The sequence below is a fragment of the Polypterus senegalus genome, chromosome 1, assembly GCF_016835505.1.
Source record: "Polypterus senegalus isolate Bchr_013 chromosome 1, ASM1683550v1, whole genome shotgun sequence".
Lineage (NCBI taxonomy): Eukaryota > Metazoa > Chordata > Cladistia > Polypteriformes > Polypteridae > Polypterus > Polypterus senegalus.
The window spans coordinates 294526866-294550673 of NC_053154.1; the positions used below are offsets into that span (position 1 = coordinate 294526866).

Sequence of the window (23808 nt, forward strand, 5' to 3'; positions counted from 1 at the left end):
CCTCTGGTTGGACAAGATAAATTTAATTTTTTATTACTACTTATTGCTGTCCCCTGGGTGGGGGTCTTATTGATTATTAGTTATCAATTCCTAAATATATTCATTCCCAATTTTATTCCACTTTTCAATTGTACATGTTTTAACATTACTAAAGTAAATAAAACTATGTTGATAAGGACTTAGATTAGTTTTAATTGCTTCTAATTTCAAGCCTTCACTTACATCCTGTTTTGCTAATTCCATTCATTTCTGGATATATTTTATTGATGCAGCAGCATTTGGCATATCTGTATCTCTGACTTTTATCTTCAGCAAAAAAGTACACATTGAATCAGGTTTTATACATCACTTCAGTAAGACTAATAACACATTACAATGTGCCAAAGTATAACATTCTGATTGCTACATGGAACATTAACTCCATGTGTATGTGATGTCTGAAATGTGCTGAAATGGACATGCGATAATTACAGACTCACCTTTCTTTTATTTATCGGGCTGACGTACAGGTAACTCAGCACAGTTTTAAATCCAACCTTATCATTCAGTTTTTCATATGTGGTCCCATAGTCGGTAGATCTAGAAAAAGAGAGATGCAAGAGAAAAAGGTCAGTGTGACCTGAGCAAAATATTAGCTTGAGCTGCATCGTTGCCCTCTGATATGTCTTCATCTTCAGGCAATGCTCACTATATTTTAGGATCACTTTCAATTTGCATTACAAGGGCTACTGCATTGCCATTGAAGTAATTATATAAAAGTGATACAAAACCAGCTAGGTGTTAGAAATTGATTGCAAAGGTCAAGTTAAGGTGGCTGGAAATGGATAATACGGAAAGGTCCAAGTTATGTGCATAAGAAGCCCTACAAGTAATTAGTAAAAAAGTAAGTGGGTGGTAATGACATTTGTTCACAATAAAATTGTAATTATGTTGTGAAAATGCTGGATACATTTCTTTGTTTGTAAAGTTGAAAGAAGGATAGATAGATAGATAGATAGATAGATAGATAGATAGATAGATAGATAGATAGATAGATAGATAAATCTGGAACATGTTTAAAGCCGTTATTTTATATAGCAAGTTTCACTGTGAAATCTGAAAAATTGAGTAAGCAAATACCTTAGATCAGGGGTCTTCAACTCCGGTCCTGGAGTGCTACTGTGGCTGCAGGTTTTCATTCTAAATCTTTTCCTAATTAGTGGGCAGTTTTTGCTGCTAAATTGCATTATGCCTTCATTTTAATTGACTTGCTGTTAAAGACTCATCCTCCTTAATTAATTAGCAGTCAATCAGTAGTGAGATACAAAATAAGCTAAGACAGGACCAACAAACTTGTGTCCATCATATAATATCTTAAAATAAAGAAAGGTGAAGGTCTTAGTAATGTTTATCTGTTCAGGTCCACCAAAAATTTTGATGTTACTCTTTGGAAAATAGAAAATCAACAATTTTAGAAATGTCTGCTGTGGCAAGCCATGAAACTAAATAACAGGTTTAATTAACAACAAGAGTTGCCTTCTAATTACAAAACTGGTTGGAGTGAAATTGGTTGGGGTTTGAAGTCCTGACTAAGCTGGTCATCTGTTGGCTCACTTCACGTTGCATTTCTGTTTGGTTGCTGTTTAAGGAAAACAATAAAGTAATTCAGAGGACCGAGTATTAAAAAAGAGTCAATTAAAAGGAGAGGACAGGTTAATGAGCAGCAAATACTGGTCACTAATTAAGAAAAAAGTTTAAATGAAAACCTGCAGCCACTGTAACACCTCAGGACCAGAGTTGGAGACCCCTGTCCTAGAGAATCATTCAGCATACTGATATCCCCCATTAAAACACTTGAAAAATCTACAGTAGATGAGAACAGGCCATTCTACCCAGCAAAGCTCGCAAGTTCTATCCACTTAATTCCTCCACAATAACCTCAACTCAAGTTTTGAAGGTCCCTAAAGTCCTACTGTCTACCACACTTCTTGGTAACTTATTCCACGTGTTTATGGTTCTCGCCTCAGCCTTAATGAGATATGCTGCCTTTCCATAGTGAGCACCACCACTGTATTCTTTACATGTACAGAGCTACTCTCCTTGTCTTTCTGCTGGTATTTTTTATGATCTGTAGGGTGAGCCGGTTGTCTCTTCAATACGAGTACAGGAGCAGACATTTTTTTGCAACACAAAATCCTTCCTGATGCCAACCTCTTTTAATAGCACAAAAGGAACCATGTTCTAACCTCAGGCCATGGGCTAACAGAGCTACTGTATCCCCTGATTACTGGCACAGACCAAAATTCATGCGCAAAACACAATAATAGAGGTTCAGTCCCGCTTAAAAAAAAGCATTTATTCTACAATGCCTGTTTCTTTGTTCAACTATTCAAATAGACATTTTTGTAACACATTAGTTTAAGTACTCGTACTACAAAAATGCATCTATTACAAATGTATTCTTAGGTAACAAGACCTTAACAAAGGCTTCTTTTGGTCTTCAGGACACTTGTAAAACATCAGTAAAGTGGTTATTCATCTGTGCAATACGGCCTACTAAAATAGCTTCACTTTGGAACCTTGGCTTAATTAATACAATTAATACATATGGCATAAGAGTAAATTTGTAATAGATGTGTTTTTGCAGCACCTATGTTACTAAAGTGTTACTAATATTTTTTTTTTGTTTGGAGATTGTGCTGTGTCTGTCCAGTTTGATGCAAGTTGTGGGAAAAAATGCTGTGGTGTTACCACAATAATAATAAACATCTTGAGATTCCGGTGTCTTGTTCTATTGACTTATTTTTGTTCAAGTACTGCACATCGATTTTTAACTTGGCACATCTTTACTAATATGCTTATAGTCATTATGCAAAACAGTCCAGTAGGCTATACAATGAAATATGACACAAGTACTACAGCATACATTATAATTTAGATATGGAGAGTGTTGCCATTTAAAATTTGCATATCTTAGGCATAAGAATGGCCATTATACTGTGTCACAAAGATGAGTCACAGACATCATAAATGTTTGGGGCAGCTACCTGTATATTGTTTCCCTGCTGCAAAATTGAAGTAAATTGAACAGAGATGTTTACAGGTTTGAGTCCAAAATAACATTGATATTATGGAGGTAAAATGGAGGCCAGTAAAGGAAATGACGTCATAGGGGCCAGAACCATAAGTGACGTTGTCGGGGACCAGAGGTGACGTCATCATTGCCACTAGAAAAAGAAGTGACGTTGAAAAGACCGGAAGTTGCGCCGTTATTGGTACGCAGGCCGGAAGTGATGTCATCGGGATAGGAAGTGACATCGTCATTGCCACCGGAACCCTGTGAGATTTCCCGTAAAACTGTCTGCAAGAGATTAAGAGTGACAGTCAGCGCACACCGCCGCCAGGTCTGACATGGAATTACTATCATTTAAGCTCTTCAGCTGTCTTCCAATTGCATGTGTGTGACAACAGAGATATTCAGTCTGTAAACAAAAATCACGTGTGCATTACACAGAATGGCTGCTTCTCATGACAACTGAAACACTATCTGTCAAAGACTGCTGAACCGTTTTCTTTCTTGCTGTAGTCTGATGCTGAACGCTAAACTTTCCTGAACACTGAATTGAATACATTAATGATGACTCTTGAACAATTACTCATGGTGAGAATTATAAAAAAAAAAAAATCACAAGAACTGCTGCTGTAATGCTTCAGGAACAAAAAAATGTAATGGTGCAAGATATACTGCAGTGCTGTGCGACTAACACAAGACTGCAATGTGAAGAAAACACCAAGGCCTATAGTTGAAAGCCATTTTGTTTTTTGCGTTACATGACAATGCATCCTGCACACTGCTGCCAACTTCTTTTCCAGCAATGCATCTTTCTTCCATCAGCTCCTACGCACTCCAGCTGAATTCTGGGAACTGAAGTCCTCTTGATACCACTGCCAAAGGATCAACTCAACAATCGGCTTGATTATTGAACAACTAAATATGGCAACAGTGCAATACCTACATGGGGCTCTGATTTATTAGTTTCCTGAGAAAGTCTCCTCTTTTTTGAAACCTCCTGATTTAAGCAAAGCAGACTGCTTCCTCCTAAACATCTAGCAGCCACCCATTCCGCTCCCAAACACTCGTTTTTCCCTTGCCCAGACTGTCAGGCACTTGTGCACAGCCATCTTTCAGTCCTGTCTGTAAAGTCCTCCATCCCCTATGTCAATTGTTTTTATAGTTATATTTTTATAGATGGACCAAACGCTCAAGTGTCTCACAGTGAGCCTGAGGTTGCAAAAGTACATTATCTTTAGCATTTTAGGACAAATAGCATATCAATTGTGCCACACTGCCTTTTACAAAGGAAACTGAGAGTTTAAAACACAGTATTATAAGATTAAATAGCTTTATCTGTGACCCTAAGCATTTAATCTGACCTTCTTGTTCTTCAGCTCTATGCATCTACACTTTGAGTAATCTTTTACATAAAGAAATAATTTGGGATATGATTAATAAACAAACAACTATTCAAATATATAGTGCACCATTTCTGGGTGGTTTTAAATACAGTATATAAGTATAGTTAAAGTTTTTAGTAATTGAAGGAAAGTTAGAAACTGTACTCAGAGACACACAGCGAGTGGACAAGCAACCTTACACATTATACTCTCAAAACGGTTTACTTGGTCACACTGTTTGTTTACTGTAAATTATTATGTAAATTCAAATTACTTATGGATGTTACATTTAAAAATGTACAACATCATTCTTTCCACTGTTGGTTATTGCTGTGCTTCAGATGCTGTAGGATAGGTTTTAGATTCCATCACCTGCAAAATCGCTTTAAACAGATTCAGTAAATAGTTGAAGAAATTTTTGAAATGGTATTTACTCAGAAAGGGCCAACAAAAAAATGAAGACTGGGTCATTTATTCATGGGGAAATTTACAAAAAAAAAAAATACCAAGAGCTTCTCCTGCAATACTAATGTGCACAATAATGTGATGGTACAAATTACAGTGCAACACTGCATGACGAGCAGAAGACTGCATTGTGAAGCAAATATCGAGGCTTATCATCAAAAAGCTCTTTGTTGTTGCAGGACAATGGTGGCTTACATACTGCGACCCAAAACGCTTCCATGTATGGGATTTGAGGTCTTGGACCATCCTCTGTACAGCACTGACCTTGGATTACCATCTGTTTGGTCCACTTGCCTTGTCAGTTCTTCATGGACCAACAAGTGAAAGAAGCAGTGCATGCATAGCTGAGAGACCAACTAAAAATGCATAAACAATAATGTGGAAATGCGGACCAAGTGCAGTGGAAACCAAGGGGACTATGTTGAAAAATTAATTTTCCTGTATGTTCTAGACAGTAGCATTAATACATTTTTGAAGTAGAGTGCCGATAATTATTGTCTTACCCTAAAATGTGAAATATTTCATATTTTAAAGGCATCAGTAAGAACCTGATGTCTGTCAGCATATACTGTATTTGAAAGCCAGTGATAAGAAAGTTCCTCTCTGACAAGTCCACATGTGCTGAAAACATTCTGGAGGCTGTTTAGGGCAATTATAGTAGACAGCCTTAATGGTGGCATAGGGTGGTTAATTGGTTGTATGATTATTTTAAAAGAATTGAAGAAATTTCTAACAATTCCAGACTTTTGTAGGAAAGAAAAAAATGAAAATGCTGAGCTATAAAAATAAAAACTATGAGAAGAAGATTACATTTAAATACTCAGCTCAGGAAGAGTGATAATCTACAAGCAAGAAACAAAGAAATCATGCTGCAATTGTTTATATTTTTATTATTATTATTTTAATCAAGGGATTATATGATGTATATAAGCATCGCAAAAATTTAGGTCTTACTAGGTCAAGAGGAAAATTAAATTTACTAGCAATTTGATACCACTAGAACTTAAAACAGTGAAAACTGGGACAGAGTTTAGAGTCACAGAAAATAACTAATAATATTAATAATAATAAAATCAGGATCAGAATGCAAAGATGTATTTCCAAACCGTTTAATCATGCTTAGAAATGCAGATTCCAAACATGGATCCTGATTTGGATCAGCCTGAAAAAATGTTCTTATCAATTCAATGCTTTGCAAACTCTGACAACTTCTGTCTTTTCCATTATGTGGAAAAAAAAAATAAAGGCTGCATCTCCAAGTCTCCAAGTTGTGACCACCTTTCCCCTATCATTTAGATTTATTAACATAGGTTAATTGCATTGGGAATCACTGTGTTCTGTTTGGAAAGTTGTGAGATCCGGTGTCCATGTTAGAGCTGAAGACGTATCATCGAGGCCTTGCCGGTTTGAACCACAGAAACTGTATGTGCTAAGAATGGGTAATCCTTGCACATCCCGCTAAAACAATGTCTATTGTTTTCCATAAATATTTTTGTTCATTTGTTGGGAATATTATTGAAGCAATATATGTGATTTGAAAAAAAAATTTGTATGTGAAATATATTAATGTTATTATTAATTAAGTTTCAGTGTGTCACTTTATTTTGTTGGTGAGTTGCTAGGGGAGACTGTTGTTAAGGAAAGTTTCCCAAAAGCACTACACATCACAACATGAAGTCTCCGCTAGCTAAAGTTCTATCTATCTATCTATCTATCTATCTATCTATCTATCTATCTATCTATCTATCTATCTATCTATCTATCTATCTGTAAAACTCACCGCACCGCTTCAGCTATCTGTCCAAATTATGAATTTAAATCTTGAATTGTGCTCATTTTGAACTCATGGAGTTAGGTATTCTGCTTAACAGCACATAGCTTGCCACTACTTGATTTGGTTCATAGTTTTAGTGTTTTTAATTTCAGGTGATCTTCTTGTAGTTTTGATAGCGACTCCTGGCAATTCTTGTTTTGACTTTGCTTACACTTTAGACATCTAGATTTTGTTTTTGATATTGGTACTTCAGCATTCTAGAAAACTGTTTTTGTTCAAGAAAGGCACACCTCCCATTTCATGTTTAACATCTTTGCAGGTGCTCGTAGTCCTTTGCTCTAGCAGACAGTACAAAGAGGTAGTTTGGAATACAAAATGCAGGTGGAATGAGTCAGTGCTGTGGCCTGGCCAGACCTCTTTGAATATTCACGACTGGCATTATAGTATGTATTAAGCATGGATGGTGGGTGATATGAAAAGGTAAAAATTCCTTTTTGTGCTACATAGTTGGCAATCCAGCACAGTTAAATAATGGAACATCTTTTAAAGGTTTAATTTATCATGGAAAGCTGGAAGGTTCAATACTCTTCTGCCGATCTCTCTTATTAGTTATTTAGAGCACTTGTTAGAGCCTCCTGTCTCAAACGACCATGAGAGCTGCTGGGCTGAAACAAATGGCTGAGGAGCGTTTGCTGCATTGTTTAGCAACTTCAGATGATTTGGGTTGAGTGATCATAATATATGGATGTGCATACGGATACCATGACAAGAATAAAAGATACCTGAGCAAGCCCAAAAAATGGAGGTAAGCATCAAATGAATTATTAAATATTATGTGGAAAAGACAGGCATAATCAAATTTAAATAAGAGAATGAATTATACAGTGTGAACGATAGGGGGCGCTCTCGCTCCCTTGAACCCCTGTCCACGACTCCAGACACCAGGTAAAAGTCCTCAAATCGACTTTATTTTTCTTCCACAGTGTACAAAGCACACTCTCCTCCACAATACTCATATAACTCACAATAATACTCAATAATAAACAATAAACCAATCCTCCAACTCCCAGACGCGTTGCCACCCTTCCACCCAGCTCAGCTCGTTGTCTGGGAGTTCCCATAGTCCTTTTATAATCCCTGACCCGGAAGTGTTTCTGCCCAATAGTCCACAAGTCCTTTTCCCTTCCGGGTCAGGGTAAATAGTCCCTTTCTTCAACCCGGAAGTCCGTCGCTCTTCCTGTGACGAACCTCCGGGTCACAGGGCACGAAGAAGCCCTCGGTCCTCCCTGCAGCTCCCTCCTGTGGCCCCCACGGCATCCAGCAGGGCTTTGCATAAAAACTCCAATGTCCATGATGCCCTGCTGGTCTTCTGGGGACCTCCTCGCTGCAAGGAGGGCTCCACCTGGCGGCTTGGGGGTATTGGCCGGGATAAATGGCCGGCCATCCATTACAACAGAAATTGACCAACATATCTGGTTCATCATGGAAGTTTGTAAAGATGCCATTGTTAATAATTTAGATCCAATAAACCTCTTCAAAGTAATATAAAATGTAATTTAGATATGAGTATTGCCTTGTGCATTCCTCTGTGTTGCTTCAGTTTGACGTTTAAGGTTAGGGCAGTGGGTTGTGGCACTGGGATGTTAGTAGGATAGCCACACTAAAGATGCCATGTAGCCCATGAGCGTCACATCAGATCACATCTCTCCCTCTCAGAGTTTTCTGGCCTGGCAGCACAGCTCACAGAGCCAGTGGTCCATCTAAATACTGAAGCAGAATGGTCAGATGATGAAAGGAAAATTATAAATTGACTGATAATTTGCATTTTTTCTATGAGCAAAATGGGGGCACTTGTTCGAAATGGAACAAAGGGGCATGGGTTTGCCCCACTGTAATCATCCTGTTCTGCTTGTCTCTGTATTATCATGACATGCTTCATTTTTCATTTTATCAGTAGAGATTTTGAAACATGAACAAAACAAAATGTGCATTTGTCATGTTTTAAGCAAACATACACAAATAAAGACACAAGTGGTAAGTGAAAATTTGATCATTCACGGATATACTCAAGAAAGGCTAATGCCCATCACTGTCTTCAGCAGTGTCTAATGGCCTGCTAACTGCAATCCATAAATTGTTGTAATGAGAAAGAGCAATTAAAGTGATTAAAGTAACACAATTAAATCACTGTTCAAAAGATTTTCTTATTACATAACTTAACAGACCCCTGTATCTGGGTTGGTAGAGCTAAATGGGTGTGAAAGACTAAATGAAGGAAAAGAAAGTAAAAGAAAAAGACATGTGTAACATTTGACAAGAATCACATATAAACAGTATGTGGCTTAAGTGGGCAACCAATTTACCCATTTAAAAGGAATTTACTAGCAAAAAGCATGAACAATGAAGTATAAAATGGTTTTCCCATTTTTATAATTTATCTTTAAAATTATACATTTTAAATGTGGAACACGGTATTTTGAGAAAGAAGAAAAACTTTCCTCATTGATGGCAGACAGAATCATGCAGTTAACTGTAAGGACTGCATATAAGCTATGTATGCTTTTGTATTGTTAATTGTCAGATCATTAAGGGGCTGCATGGTGTATCAGCATATTTTCTCTTTATTAAATAAACAGATGAAGCGCTGAATCATACAATGGTGCCAATATGTATACCAAGGGAGCCCAACATCGTACCTTAAGCAGGCTGGACAGGGCCAGCACTACATGTATGAGCATTTATAATTCTTGAAAATCCCACGGCACTTGGGTTAATCAGTATAAATCGGTTAGTTAAGGTCACGTTTTTTATTACATTAGTCTGTTCTGGTTAAATTAATCTTCTAATCTTTCTGAATTCCAGAGTGTGGCCTTTGTGCTGAGGAGTCTACACTCTAGCTTAAAGTAAAACTTTGTTAATGTAAAACATTTCTCCTCTTTAGTAATACTGCCTTGTGGATTCAACATTCTGTACATGTCTGTGTTTGCATTGTTCTGATTATTCCAGGTTTTTCTTGTATGTCCTCAAAGATGCGCATGGTAGGTGATTTGGCTACTCTGAGTTAGCTAGAGTGTATGTGTCTGCCCTGTGATGGACTGGCATCCTGTCTAGGGCTGGTTCCTGCCAGTGCCCGGTCTAGTATTTCTGGTACCCTAGGAGCAGCTATAAATGACACTTCCAAATCTTATTTGTTGGTTCCTTTTGACATTTTCAGAGCACTGATCAACATACTGTATATTACGGTGAAGGAGGGGGGTTTAGAGTGTCACCCCTGCTGTTTCAATCAAACGTGCTGAGAAACAAATATTATAGCTGTTTTTCCCTTGGTATTTCGAGTGCACTGACAAACGTGTTTTATAATAAGGAGTTCGGGGGAATGTAGGCATTAATATTATATTGAGCCAGGCCTTTTTTTACTTTAGGTATGCAATTCTTAAAAAATGAGGCCCACTTTTAAGTTTTTGCACCCTGCGACCAACTTGTTCTCCTTAATGGTAGAATCGGCACTCAATCCTGCCGTATACCCTAAACTTCCAGGATCGGTTCTGACGCCCTGTGAATCTGAAATTGGTTTAAGTGTGTTTGAGATTTTATGTTTGCCGTTATCTAACTTCAGCAAACAAACATGATTATGAAGTTCTAGTTCAGTATGTAAACTGACATGACTATAATAGTACAGTTAAAAAAAATACCTGAAATGAGACTGCCCAAAGTGAAAGAAAACATATTACTCCTGTTTAGGCCTTACATAATACATTATCAAAGACCAGATTTATGATCATCCCTTACTTCATTTTTTCTATACTTGCAAGAATACATTTCCCATGGTCCAATGCTACTCTACAGTGGTTAGCACTGCTTCCTCGCATCTCTTAGATTTATTTGAAATACAGCATGAGTTTGCTGACTACTGTATGTCCTTGTGCATTTTCTTTAATGTTCTTCAAAAATCTAAACACAAATATTATAAGCTAAACGTTATCTTTAATTTGTCTCATTATGAGTAAAAAGTGTGTGTTAATTGTGCCATGAGATGGACTTGAGTTCTGTTCAGGTTTGGTTTCTGCTTCGCCTCTGATGCTACCAAAGTTGGAACCAGCATTTCATGATCCTATGCTGGAAAAAGTGGCATCATAAAATAAATGTGTGGATGGGAAATGAACAACATAGATAATGCATTTTCATAGTCTGCTGCAATATTTCAGCTAAAATCACTGAATTAGCCCAAGGACAAACTATTTTTTCTCACTATATATTTCTAAGGCCAATGAAAGTGAATGAGCTATCCTTGTTTGGATCTAACATTTTGCTTGACATTTTAATAACCTTTTCACAAATAATGATTTATTCATGTCCTTCTTTTATCATGCAGTTGGAGAGTTTTAGCATTTAAGACTTCACTAGTTCTCAGTTTGCTTCCGATTTGTTAAAGTAAAAATTGTTAATTGTGAAAAATTGCATGATATGACCCTTCGTAGTGAAGACGTATTTATTAAATATGCCAGTGTTAATGATAAGCACAAAATCTAGTCCTAATTCTACTACCCTAAAGTGAAGGAACTTTTGTATCCTTAAAGAAAATATTCTAATGTTGATTATGTCTCTTAAAGAGATACCTTAATGATTAATCTGGTAGAAACGGTCACTTTTTTATGCTAGGAGATGGGTTGAAAGAGACTCCAGCAGAAAGAAAATCATTGTTTTTGTGTCTATTAAGAATTTCACTGGAAAGAATTAAGAAATTATTTTTATTGTATACAGTTCTTTTATGGTAAGGACTAATATAAAATACATTACAAAGCAACCAAAGGAAGTATGAGAGAAAAAGAATAAGAGGGCTGAATGAAATTGCACATTAACAATACAGCATGCTAAATACTGTGCCCTTCATTATGGGTTGGCGGTGTGTGAAAATCATATCTGCCTTTTTTGTCATCCAAAGTTAGTGTTTCATTCTACAAACACTACCAATAAAGACGGAAGTGGAGCAAGGTCTTCAGTTAGCAATTCTCATTAAATTATGGGAGTGCTAATTGACTGTGCAAAAGTCGCCATGTCGATACAAGTGGTAGGGTGTTGTAACAGCCTCAGCCCCTGCGCTTAAATTATGTTCCTTTATGTAGCTTTAATGCCTCCAGATTATTAATACTTAATAGTATTACAGTTTCACACATATACATCTCACACATCTCAAAGAAGTTGAATCTTTAATAGCATAGGAGGAGACATGAAGGAGGAAAAGGTTTTAACATCACACCATTAGGTACATCTTCACTTCTGAGGTAACTGAGTATTATTTCAGTGAATGTATCAAAGGGACAGACAAAGCTATTTAAAACAGATAAACGGGTGTAAGCACATCATGTGCACATGTAATTCAGAGCAGAGCATCAAGTGGCTTGGAATGTGACATGGCAAGTGTGTCTTCATGAGGATGTATCAGGATTACAGCAACTCTGATCAAAGGCTTACACACCAAAAGTCTTCAAGTCTAAATGTATTTTCATTTGTAGAGAATGCTTACTTGCACGTCTCCGACAGACTAGTGACGTTAGTGCAGCTCCAATAAATACAAACGCACTTTATTTGACTTTAACATTGTTTGTTAGATTAACATCATGTAAAAATCCTAAACTTATTAAGATGAGTTTTCTATAGCTTAACACCTAGAAGAATCCAAACAGTATCCAGAAATGAACAAAGAGACTAGCATGCCTCCATCTATCGCCTGGAGGATATACGTGTTGTAAAGTGAATTTTATCAGCGATAAAATTTTAAAACTTTTCTAATACTGAGAAAGCTGTTCTTCCACAAAAATATAAACATATGTGTTAAAGACGGTGTGTATTAAAGAAAGAATGTGTTTGGAAAAACATCCATCCACCCATTATCCAACCCGCTGTATCCTAACTACAGGGTCATGGGGGTGTGCTGGAGCCAATCCCAGCCAACATAGGGCTCAAGGCAGGAAACAAAACCCTGGGCAGGGCGCCAGCCCACCACAGATGGAAAAACATAATTTACTTAATTATTTTAATACCTTATTTTGAGATTTTACTCTTTGGAAGATTTAACACATGAAATGTTTTCATAGCTGATTACAAGCTGGTCAGAATTACTGCAAGTCCCAAACTGAAAGAAAGCAACTGGATGAAAAAAAAAAAAAACTAAAAACAACAAGGTTCAAAACCTCAAAAAATAATGATGCCATTCATATTTCTAATTATCCTCCTTTTATTATGGAACTTGAAACATTATGCAATACAAATTAAATTGTGAATAAGAAATTTAATCCATGATTGTTAATTGTAATAAATTGCAATACATTAAATTTTAAACAAACTGATGTTCATGACCTCACTACAAGGTATCATGGTAGAATACTGTGCTAGTCCAACCAGAGGGTCAAAATTGTGAAGGGACAATCACATTCAGCCAGTACTGTGGTGCCTCGTACTACGAAATTAAATTCGTTTCAGGAGGCTGTTTGAACTCTGAATTGTTCAAAGTCCGAATCAATTTTCCACATTAGAAATAATGGAAAATAAATTAATCCATTCCCGTACCTTAGACAATACCATCCATCCATCATCCAACCTGCTATATCCTAACTACAGGGTCACAGGGGTCTGCTGGAGCCAATCCCAGCCAACATAGGGCGCAAGGAAGGAAACAAACCTGGGCAGGGCACTAGCCCACCGCGGTCTAAACAATACCCATTTCGATAAACTTAATCAGCAAAAATATATAATTTAAGATAAAAATAAAACAATTAAATGCCCTAAATAATAAATTAAAACATGAAAACAAAAATACATAAAAATACTGTATAGTAAAATGAAAATTGCATTTAATAAGTTCTTTTTCAACCTCAATCATCGATACTACAGTTCCTCTTATGCTTCTTGTTTACACATTCTTCTTGAATGCCAGGGTTAATAGATTATATAGGGTATATATATATATATATATATATCTATATATATATATATATATATATATATATATATATATATATATATATATACACAATATATATAATTAGACACAATAAAAATAAAGCGAAAAAAAGACAAACTGAAAATACACAACCATAACATAAGAGATGCTTTCACAGCAAGAGCGAGAGACGAGAGACAGTTGTGCTCGCTGTGTAAGTGCCATCTGTTGCTGCATTTTTTCACTAAGTGCACAGTTCGAACACAGAAGCATCATTTGAACTCCAGATCAAATTTCTCTGACATATAGCATTCATACTCTCGAGCATTCAAAGTTAGAAATGTTCGAAGTATGAGGCATCACTGTAACCTCATTTAAAAATAAATTGCAAACCAGAATGGCAACAGAAATAAAAAAAAATCAGAATTCCTCAATCAGTGATCAAAATGCAAAACTGCCCACTGCAGAGTTCTATATATAAAAAGGCTTTCAAACAGAATAACCTTGATTATCCAGAAAAAAATCTAACAAATGTTAGTTAAATCATATCATTCTTACAAGCATTATGATACATCGAACATATGTGGAATCCTCCATTATAATTTGTCTGATATCATTTTGACTTTGTGAAATAACAGAAGGAGGCACTTTAACAAAATTTTCATGATGCTGTTCAATGGGAAGATTGGCCTCTATAAACTCATTCTGTTTTTTTGTGTAATTTTAGATAAAACAGTCATTACCTAATTAATTAATTAATTGGGATTGTTATGACACACAAGTGTCAAAGGATATTTGCACATAAAATAATCGGGGACAGCAGTTGTTAGCAGAAAATTGGGCTTAAAGGAGAAAGCCAGACACAAGGGTAAAACAGAAACCCGAGTTAAAGATAAAAACAGAGTTCAAACCTGAAAATAAAACCTAACCCAAGGGCTTAAATAAGCTGCAGTAGAAATAGAAGTACAAATGTTGTATCCAAATGAGAGACATCATGTAAAACGATCATATTTATATTGAAATGATGGTTCATTTCTAAAGTGCTAAGGAATTGGTGATTTATTTTGTTTTTTGCTATGCTTATGTGTTTCTAGGATTTTTGAACCCATGATTTTTTTACTTCATTTTGGAAAGTTGTTGGACTTACTTATTGGCAATATCTTTATGCTTTTTGTGCTCTTTGGAGTTTCATAGTTAGCATTTTTGTGGAAATAATTATTATAAGGATTTTGTGCTACCCTTATATCTAGCCAAGTTTGGCAGTATACTCCCTTTTAATAGGAATTTTTGGAAGTGTTTTTTGAATTTTCTGAGATTTATGGGTTTTAAGACTCCTAGTCCATAACACGATTCTTTCAGAAGTCATGATGTAACTGATGACACGTTCACAGCATCTCATAAACAAAGAAATGAAATAGTAACAAAATAAATTTTTTTTTAGTTTTCATGAAAACAATGAAGTAATTACTACACAGATCCAATTGGAATAATTTTTCCTTGATTATTAGACTCATAATACTGTAATCCTTTACCCACTAGCACCTCTATTTGTAGTAAGACTCAACAAGAAATTCAAGCTTAATGAATCTTTTGTGATAATGCACTGTACATTACGCTGATACCCGAGTACACCAAAAATGGAGTCAGCATAATTTTCATTGTTCCAGTTTTTGCGACATTCTGTTTGAGAGGAAAACCACTAACCACATACTTTTTAAAAAATATTATTATTTGTGTAATTTCCTAATAATGCAGACACTAGACAAAGGTTACATTTATAAGCATGGTAACACACCCATGACACCATAAGGGGGATACTGAAATAAGTAAATGTACAAGTAACATGAGAGGTTCCAATTTATCATTTTTAATAAATTTGCAACTTTCTGAAAACATGTTTTCACTTTGTCATTATGGATTATGAAGTATAGATTGATGGGCAAAAATAGCAGATTTATCTGTTTAAAATTAAACCTACAACACAATAAAGTGTGCAGTGGACTGAATGCTTTCGGAAGCCCACTGTACATGTTTAAATATGACATTTAGTCATCAGGTATGTGGCCTAACAGATATGGTGTGGGACTTTTTATGCAAAGGTTGCAGGTTGAATTCCCCCAGCTAACTCTCTTTGTGACAGTGAGCAGGTCATTTAACCTGACGGTAATCCAGCTGCAAAAATATTTCAGCAATTGCTGCATGCACTGGTGATTTGCCACTCTACATAAAAGTATCAGCTAAATAAATAGATGTGAAAGGAGTAATATGTAATATAAATTGTTACATTATGTAAACTTTCTGCATGCTACTTCATGCAAAGCCATCCTAATCCTGCAGACAAAATTTAGAATTGTACATGACAGATGTGTTTACATCACCTGCCTGTGAATACATTTTTATGCAATTTTCTGAAAAAGGTTAATTTAAAGTCAGAGGAAAATGTTTTTCACCTTCTTGGAAGTAACCATTAAGGTCAATTAAATAAATAAGATAATCAGAGGCTCAACCAGAATGCATACACTGAATCCTCAACAATGTTTTCCTTGACATTAACAGATTATGGAGATTTTTTAGCCATTTGCCAGAAGAATGTGTATTCCTGTTATTTATCTGACCATGATTTGACTGTCATTTTGCCTGATTCTTTGACACAGGAAAGTGGTCTATCCTGACAAAAACATTTTGAACACATAGAAAATCATAGTTCATCCTAGAATTAGATAGGTGCTAATTTGTCACAAAATACTACATTTCTGATTTGCTGTCTTTTTAATCTTCCATAAAGGATGAATGGTTTGAATTAGTATACTGATAACATTTTGTCACAGTCCTTTGTCATATAAATTTCATGTAATTATCTATCTATCTATCTATCTATCTATCTATCTATCTATCTATCTATCTATCTATCTATCTATCTATCTATCTATCTGGTGGATGGCTGGGGCCCTTGCCTAGTTGGGACGTCTCCATGCTGGGAGGACCGGGGGACCCAGTCTACCTAGAGTGTTAGCCCCAAAGCGCTAGATGGCAGCCCCCCTAGGACTCCCGCAGGGCTTCAAGGGAGTTGGAGTTTGGTGCAGCCATGTTGGGATCCATGGGCACCACCAGGGGGTGCTGTAGCTGCTGCTGAGCCCTACAGCCCTAACTCCACTAGTGATGCCGGAAAATGGGTCATCAAGCACCTGGGGCATTTCTGGGGGCGTTATAAAAGGAGCCAGCAGCCACTACTCCAGGAGCCAGAGTTGGGAGGAGGAGGTCGAAGCTTGCTGAGGAGGAATGGAGGAGAAAGAGTGAGAGACAAAGAAAGAAGAAAAGAGGAAAGAAAGTGTGTGTTTGAGCTGTTGGGGACACTGAACTGTAAATAACATTTGCTTTTTGTACTTGTGTGTTTTGAATTAGAATACTGATAATGTTTTTTCACAGTCCTTTCTTGTATAAATTTAATCTATCTATCTATCTATCTATCTATCTATCTATCTATCTATCTATCTATCTATCTATCTATCTATCTATCTATCTATCCAACTGCTTTGTTCTCCAATTTAATACCTTAAAACAGCATTTCCCAACCTGCGGGCCGTGACAGATTTGTAGGTGGAACCCTAGACGAAACCCTACCGCCTTCCCTCACCATTACAACAATCGCACTCAATTCACAGCAGCAGCATCGACTTCCCCAATGCCTGCTTTGATGATTATGCTTGATTTACCAAGAAGGAAGAGTATTAATGATCATACTTCATTTGTCTAACGCTCTGATGATCGTGCAGGATCGTGCCTCTGCTTTTGACGGTCACGTTCAATTCACAGAGGGAGAACCACCCCAAGGGCTCAAAAAATCTCGCTATATTTACGGAGGTGCTGCAAATACACTGATATGTGAAAAACAGGGTCATGTCACTGCTTTAAGTGTTACAGTGCATTTCTGAATGTCACAGTGTACGAGATGTTGGACTTTACTGACACAGAAAGGGACAATTAAGTAGCAACAAATGGTTGTGATGAACTAACATACAATCATCTTTTAAAAGACGGACAACACAACAGGTCCTGAAGAGATCCCATTCAAATATTGGGAGATTTGACATATCACATAAATGGTATTCCAGTTCATGTACTAACTGATGTGAGGCAACAAACTAAAATTGTCATAAAAGTATTTGCTTGTTCTTCAAATACAACTGAAAATGTATGTCTTATATCCATTTATGAATGTTGTTGGGATGCCCAATCCATCCTTGAGCATCTCAACTACCAGTATATGCTGAAACCACCTCAACTGGTTCTGTTCAATCTAGAAATCAGATGAAAACATGAAAACCTAAACTCCCTTCATTAGTGTGTGTTTATCTTAGTCTTTCCTGGTGAAAATAATCTTTGTTTTAGTTTTTTCGACTATGAGTTCTACTTTGCAGTTACTGGTTTTTATGAAAGGCAAAACAGATATTTAGGCTTGGCTGCTCTTGATTGATTTACATCTTACAGTCCCAATATGTAACTCTGCCTGTCTTTTTGAAGGCAATAACCATCCTATCTAATATTTGGAAAAAAAGTAAATTCACTCAGAAGGGAGCTACTCCAAAGGTTTACAGTGTTTGCCAGACCCTCCACCGACACACATTTGTGCACATTGTGATCCTGCTCAGTAGTTCTAAACTTGTGACTTGCCTAGTATTAAAATGCTTTATTTACTTTTTATTGACGTTAATTTTGCGTTGAGTTAGGGCATTGGAATAAGACCAGTATAATATACTGATATGTATTTCTGTACCAGGATTTATGAAGAACTTTGGTAAAGGAATACTCTGCTCTCTATGAACCATAATAATAAAACAAAATAATATAACTCTTCGACGTAAAACATAGATACAATTTTGCTAGAAACAACCCGTTTACAACCATTTTCACATTAAAAGTTTCCTGTAAAGCAGTAAGATAATTGAACTTATTAGGATGTATCAACCATTTGATATGTCAATGTTTATTTCTCACAACATTTTGTGAGACTCACAACTTATTGTGACTGTCTGATATACAAATGCCTCTATTCAAGCTGCTCCTTAAATATTCTCTGTTCTGTTTTGAGTCATGACACTGTACTTCTAACTCCCACAATGCTTTGTAAATAAAATCTTGGTCCAAATGGATGTCATAAACACTTCTTTTAAAGAATCTGAAAGATCCCTAACTTACTGGGGAATTCTACACTACTAAATATATATATATACTAGGGGGGCAAGCCCCCCTGGCATCTTCAGCACCCAACCCCCAGTTGTGGCCAGAATATTAGTAAAATCTGTAAATGTACAAAAGAAAAATTAGTATTTATAGGGGTTTCACCCCCTGCTCACTTCACTCGCCAACCCCCCTTGCCTTCACTGTGCGCCAGCCACTTTGCATCTCTGCCACTCGTGTTGTGAAGAGGGGGGCTGAATGTACCCCAAGGAAATAAGGTTGTTCCTCTGAAACCCCCTCTTAAACTGTGATACAATGGGAAACAAATACAGTAATTTTTTTTACCTCCTCTTTGCTGCTGCTGCGCGGCACTTTGAACATTTAAAAGCCTGTACAGCAGCTGTCATACTCTTTGTCTTTTATTTCCAGCCCCAGGCATGGTTAAATCTCTTGGCACAAAGTCTCGTCTCATGGGACGTGAGTTCCTGATATTTTTTACGTTATAATTCAAAAATGGAATAAGAATCTGAAAATCTAACAATATCACATTAAAGTTTAATAAACTCTGAAAAGGATGATAACAAACATATATATGTAGGTTTTTAAATATGCTTGATTTAAAGCATGACAAAATAAGTCACATAAAAACATCACATAAAATCGCTGCACAAAATCGTTGCACTTTTAGGCTTAGGATTTTATATATAGAGGGTAGATTATATATACAGTATATATATTTATTTACAGTATATATTCATATAGGGTAGTCATGTCATTTGTAGTGGTGGCAGAGAAAAAAAATGATCTCATGATTTCATGAGATTATTTTTATTTTTTTAATGGGCTTGATGGACTGAATGGTCTCCTCTCATTTGTCAGATCTCTTATGTTTATATGTTTCTTATGCAGAATAGACATAAAAAGTTTATGATATATTAGAACCAAATGGTGACCAGTATTGTAAAACAGCAAACAATATGAACAAGTCCATGAAAAAAAATATTATTTGTGTGGCATAATCCATATATCAGTTATACAAAATGCGCAAAACACATGGATGTTTCTAAAATATTGTTAAGCAGATACTTCTTGAATAATCAGTGCATATAAAAGAAAGGTAACACTTTCCTGTAATACTGCACTTTTGAACTGAAGACAGGACCAGCAAATGAAGGGGAGATGAAAATCATCAGTTCAAAAGCGCAGTACTATGGGAATGCACTTCCTACTCATTTTTCCGGAAGTAATCATTTGATAATAGTTTTGTAAAAAATGCATGCTTTTTGCAAGTTTTGAGTATATGAGTGGATAACGGATATGTGAATATAACACACTAGTAATTTTAGATTTTTTTATGGATGTTCTTCACATTGTTTGCTGTTGTACAGCATTCCTCACTATTGCATCTTTTATATTTATTTATTTTTTCTCTCTGTTCTGCATGAAAACATGAAATTAAATTTTTTTCTCGCCCATCACTACAAACAGTGTGGAGTAAGTAACATTAAAAAAAAGTGTTATTTTTGGTTGCAGTGTTCCTTAAATTCTATAACATATGTTTCTAAGAGGTATGTACAAATAAAAACTAAATATGTGTGTGTGTGCGTGTGTGTGGGTGTTTGTGTGAGTAGCTAGTTTAAGACAGTCAATGGATGGATGAATGGAAGTGCCACTATTTGGTAATCAAGCAATAGTCCATACTGTCCATTGAAATTTGTCACTAGAGAGAATAAAGAAATTGTCAGCCAGCTATCAAATAAAATGTCATCCTGCAAAGGTGTCCCTGTAAATCATTTCTGCCCATTAGTGGTAATATACCCACAGACTTGAAAAATCCTCAAGACAAACATGAATAATGCATTTAGAAGAACCAAGATGAAAAATTAAAAAGGGGAAAGAAGAATCTCCCTTTCTCTCTCACTATTTCTCTCTTACTCTGTATACAGTATTTTTATGTACATAATTAAAGAACTGAAATATGGACAGCTTTGACTTTGATATTTAATACATAGATTATGTTTTAAAATGTCTTTGATTTAATGCTTCTGTATTAAAATGATATGCCACCTCTTGGCTTGGTGAGGTCAGAGGCGCAAGCCCAGTGCATTCAATCAATATCTCATTCCCAATAATAGGGACTGTAAACTGAAAGGAATAAAAAAGAACAGCAAATTAAATTAACTTCACCAGACATGGGGCTCACTACAAATACGGTTGCAATTTCTTGAATGTGTTTCTTTATTTGTGCTTTTTTCATTTTGATCATTTTTTTTTGTGTCTGTATGCTGTACCTTTCTATAATTAAACTAACATATGAAGCTCCATTACAGTACTAGCCAGACTATTGTATTGTTTTTCCTTGAAGATTGCCATTCAGGTTTACAGGTGTACCGATTACACACTATAATAACAGGAAATAATGAAGGCTTTCAGCATAATTCATACAAAATGCAAGATTGGTAATACAAGCCGCTGCTGATTAAACGTGAAATTCTGTTAGAGGCCCCAAGGGAATGAAAAATGCATCATGGTTTCACAGAGGCCATGGAGTTGTTATAATCTCCTTGTGACTGCGAACAGCTCTCCATCAGTGGTGTGCGACTATATCAACCCCAGAGAATAGGGAATATCTGTCCTAATGCTGCCAGGCCATTTCATTTTGATGGTATAACAAATCTCTTTAATGAATAAGAAAATGATAAACACCAAATAACAACGATAAATGAATGTCTGTGTCCCAAGTTTGTGTAAACCTGTGTGAAAAGAAACACTGGCAGAAAAAAGGATGTACCATCAGATTATCTTGTGTGAGAGGATTTCATTAAAATCTTATTGCTTGGTAAAGTACTAATCGATAACTGAGCTATTGTGTAATTATCATGTGATACGGTTACTTGGCTGCTCCCATGACCCTCTGTGAGCTTCTCTAGACCTTTGTTCTTAACTTGAAAAAAATACAAATGTGTCTGAAAACACTGATGTGATCATGAAAACACAGAAGCTGTATGACTGAACTGAAACACTGCGCCAGAAAATAGTGGGAAGATTAGATATGTTAAGATGGCACTGCAGCATACTGATTAAAACTGTTACGTCACAGTCAACGACTTCTGAATTTAAGTCGTGATGTGGCATAGTAGTTAAGGAAGTGGACTCTTAAGCCATGGGTTTCTGCTTTGATTCCTTCTTCACACTGACCTTGAGCAAAATGTTTAAACTGCCTGTGCTCCAGTTATTTAAAAATTGCATATATACCAGTAATTCTCCAAGTGTTTTGGACTGAGGATTGCAGGCAGTCCCTGAGTTAAAAATATCCAACTTATGGACAACTCATACTTAAGAATGGACTGCCATAAAGTCTACTATATTAAAAATTTGAGTTAAATAAAACAGTTCATAATAACAAACGAACAGCACTACAATACATTGTAGTACATTGCTCAGCTTCTGGTTTTAGCAGTTCGTCTGTTCAGATCATCTTGCTGTTAACACTGTGATGAACGCTTTGTATTTGGCTTAAGTTTTTCTCTTATTTATCCATGTAATTGTGTCACCCAAGCATAAATCCGATGCAAATGCTGGTGATGAATCAAAGAAGAGGAAAACGATCATGACTGAAAATAAAGTGGAAAGAATAAAGTGATCAGGAAGAGGTGAAACACCAGCAGTCACTGGAAAAGCTTTAGGCCTTAGTCGGTTAACAGTTAGAACAATTTTAAAGAATAAAGATCCCCTCTCTCTCTCTTCAGTATGCTTTTTATGTAATTACTTTTTAGTACTGGATTATTACTGTTATTATATACTGTAATATTATATTTAAGATGTTTTGGTGCACTCAGAAGTGTTTCTTAAGTGTTTTTATAAGCATAAAACAATTACATTGATAAGGTGCGACATGAGAGGTTGGGCATCAAATTAAAAGAAGTGGGTGTTCAAGGTGATGTTTGTAGATGGGTGCAGAGTTGGCTCAGACACAGGAAGCAGAGGGTGATGGTGTGAGGAACCTCACCAGAACTGACCGATGTTAAGAGTGGTGTTCTACAGGGGTCAGTACTAGGGCCGCTGCTATTTTTAATATATATAAATTTTTTAGATAGGAATATAAGTAACAAGCTGGTTAAATTGGCAGATGATACCAAAATAGGTGGATTGGCAATTAATCTGGAATCTGAATTACAAAGGGACTTAGATAGCATACAGGCTTGGGCAGATTTGTGGAAGATGAAATGTAATGTCAGTAAATGTAACATATTACATGTAGGAAGTAAAAATATTATGTTTGAATACATAATGGGATGTCTGGAAATCGAAAATATGCCCTATAAGAAGGATTTAGGACTCATAGTGGACTCAGCACTATCAACTTCCAGACAGTGTTCAGAAACCATTAAGAAGGTCAACAGGATGTTAGGTTATATAGCACAATGTATGGAGTACAAGTCCAAGGATATTATGCTCAACCTTTACAATGCACTGGTGAGGCCTCAGTTTGAGTACTGTGTGCAGTTTTGGTCTCCAGGCTACAAAAAGGACATAGCAGCACTAGAAAAGGTCCAGAGAAGAGCGACTAGGCTGATTCCAGGGCTACAGGGGTTGAATTATGAGGAAAGATTAAAAGAGCTGAGCCTTTACAGTTTAAGCAAAAGAAAAATACAAAGTGACATGATTGAAGTGTTTAAAATTATGAAGGGAATTAGTCCAGTGGATCAAGACTGTTATTTAAAAATGAGTTCATCACTAACACATGGACACAGTTGGAAACTTGTTAAGGGTAAATTTCACACAAACAGTAGGAAATTTTTCTTTACACAAAGAACAATAGACACTTGGAATAAGATACCAAGTAGTCTGGTAGACAGTAAGACATTAGGGACTTTCAAATCTCGACTTGATGTTTTTCCGGAAGAAATAAGTGGATAGGACTGGCAAGCTTTGTTGGGCTGAATGGCCTGTTCTCGTCTAGAGTGTTCTAATGTTCTAATAAAGGTTAAATACATATGGTATACTAAGGCAAACA

General features: G+C 36.2%; 1 protein-coding gene across 1 annotated transcript in view; it reads right to left on the minus strand.

Annotated features, from left to right (window-relative positions):
• The window catches only part of sorcs3 (sortilin related VPS10 domain containing receptor 3), a 1218933-nt gene that overhangs the window by 531953 nt on the left and 663172 nt on the right, over positions 1–23808 (minus strand). Inside the window, exon 3 of the mRNA XM_039776558.1 lies at positions 480–579. Within this exon, the coding sequence (XP_039632492.1) occupies positions 480–579 (100 nt within the window). The remainder of the gene's footprint in view (positions 1–479; positions 580–23808) is intronic.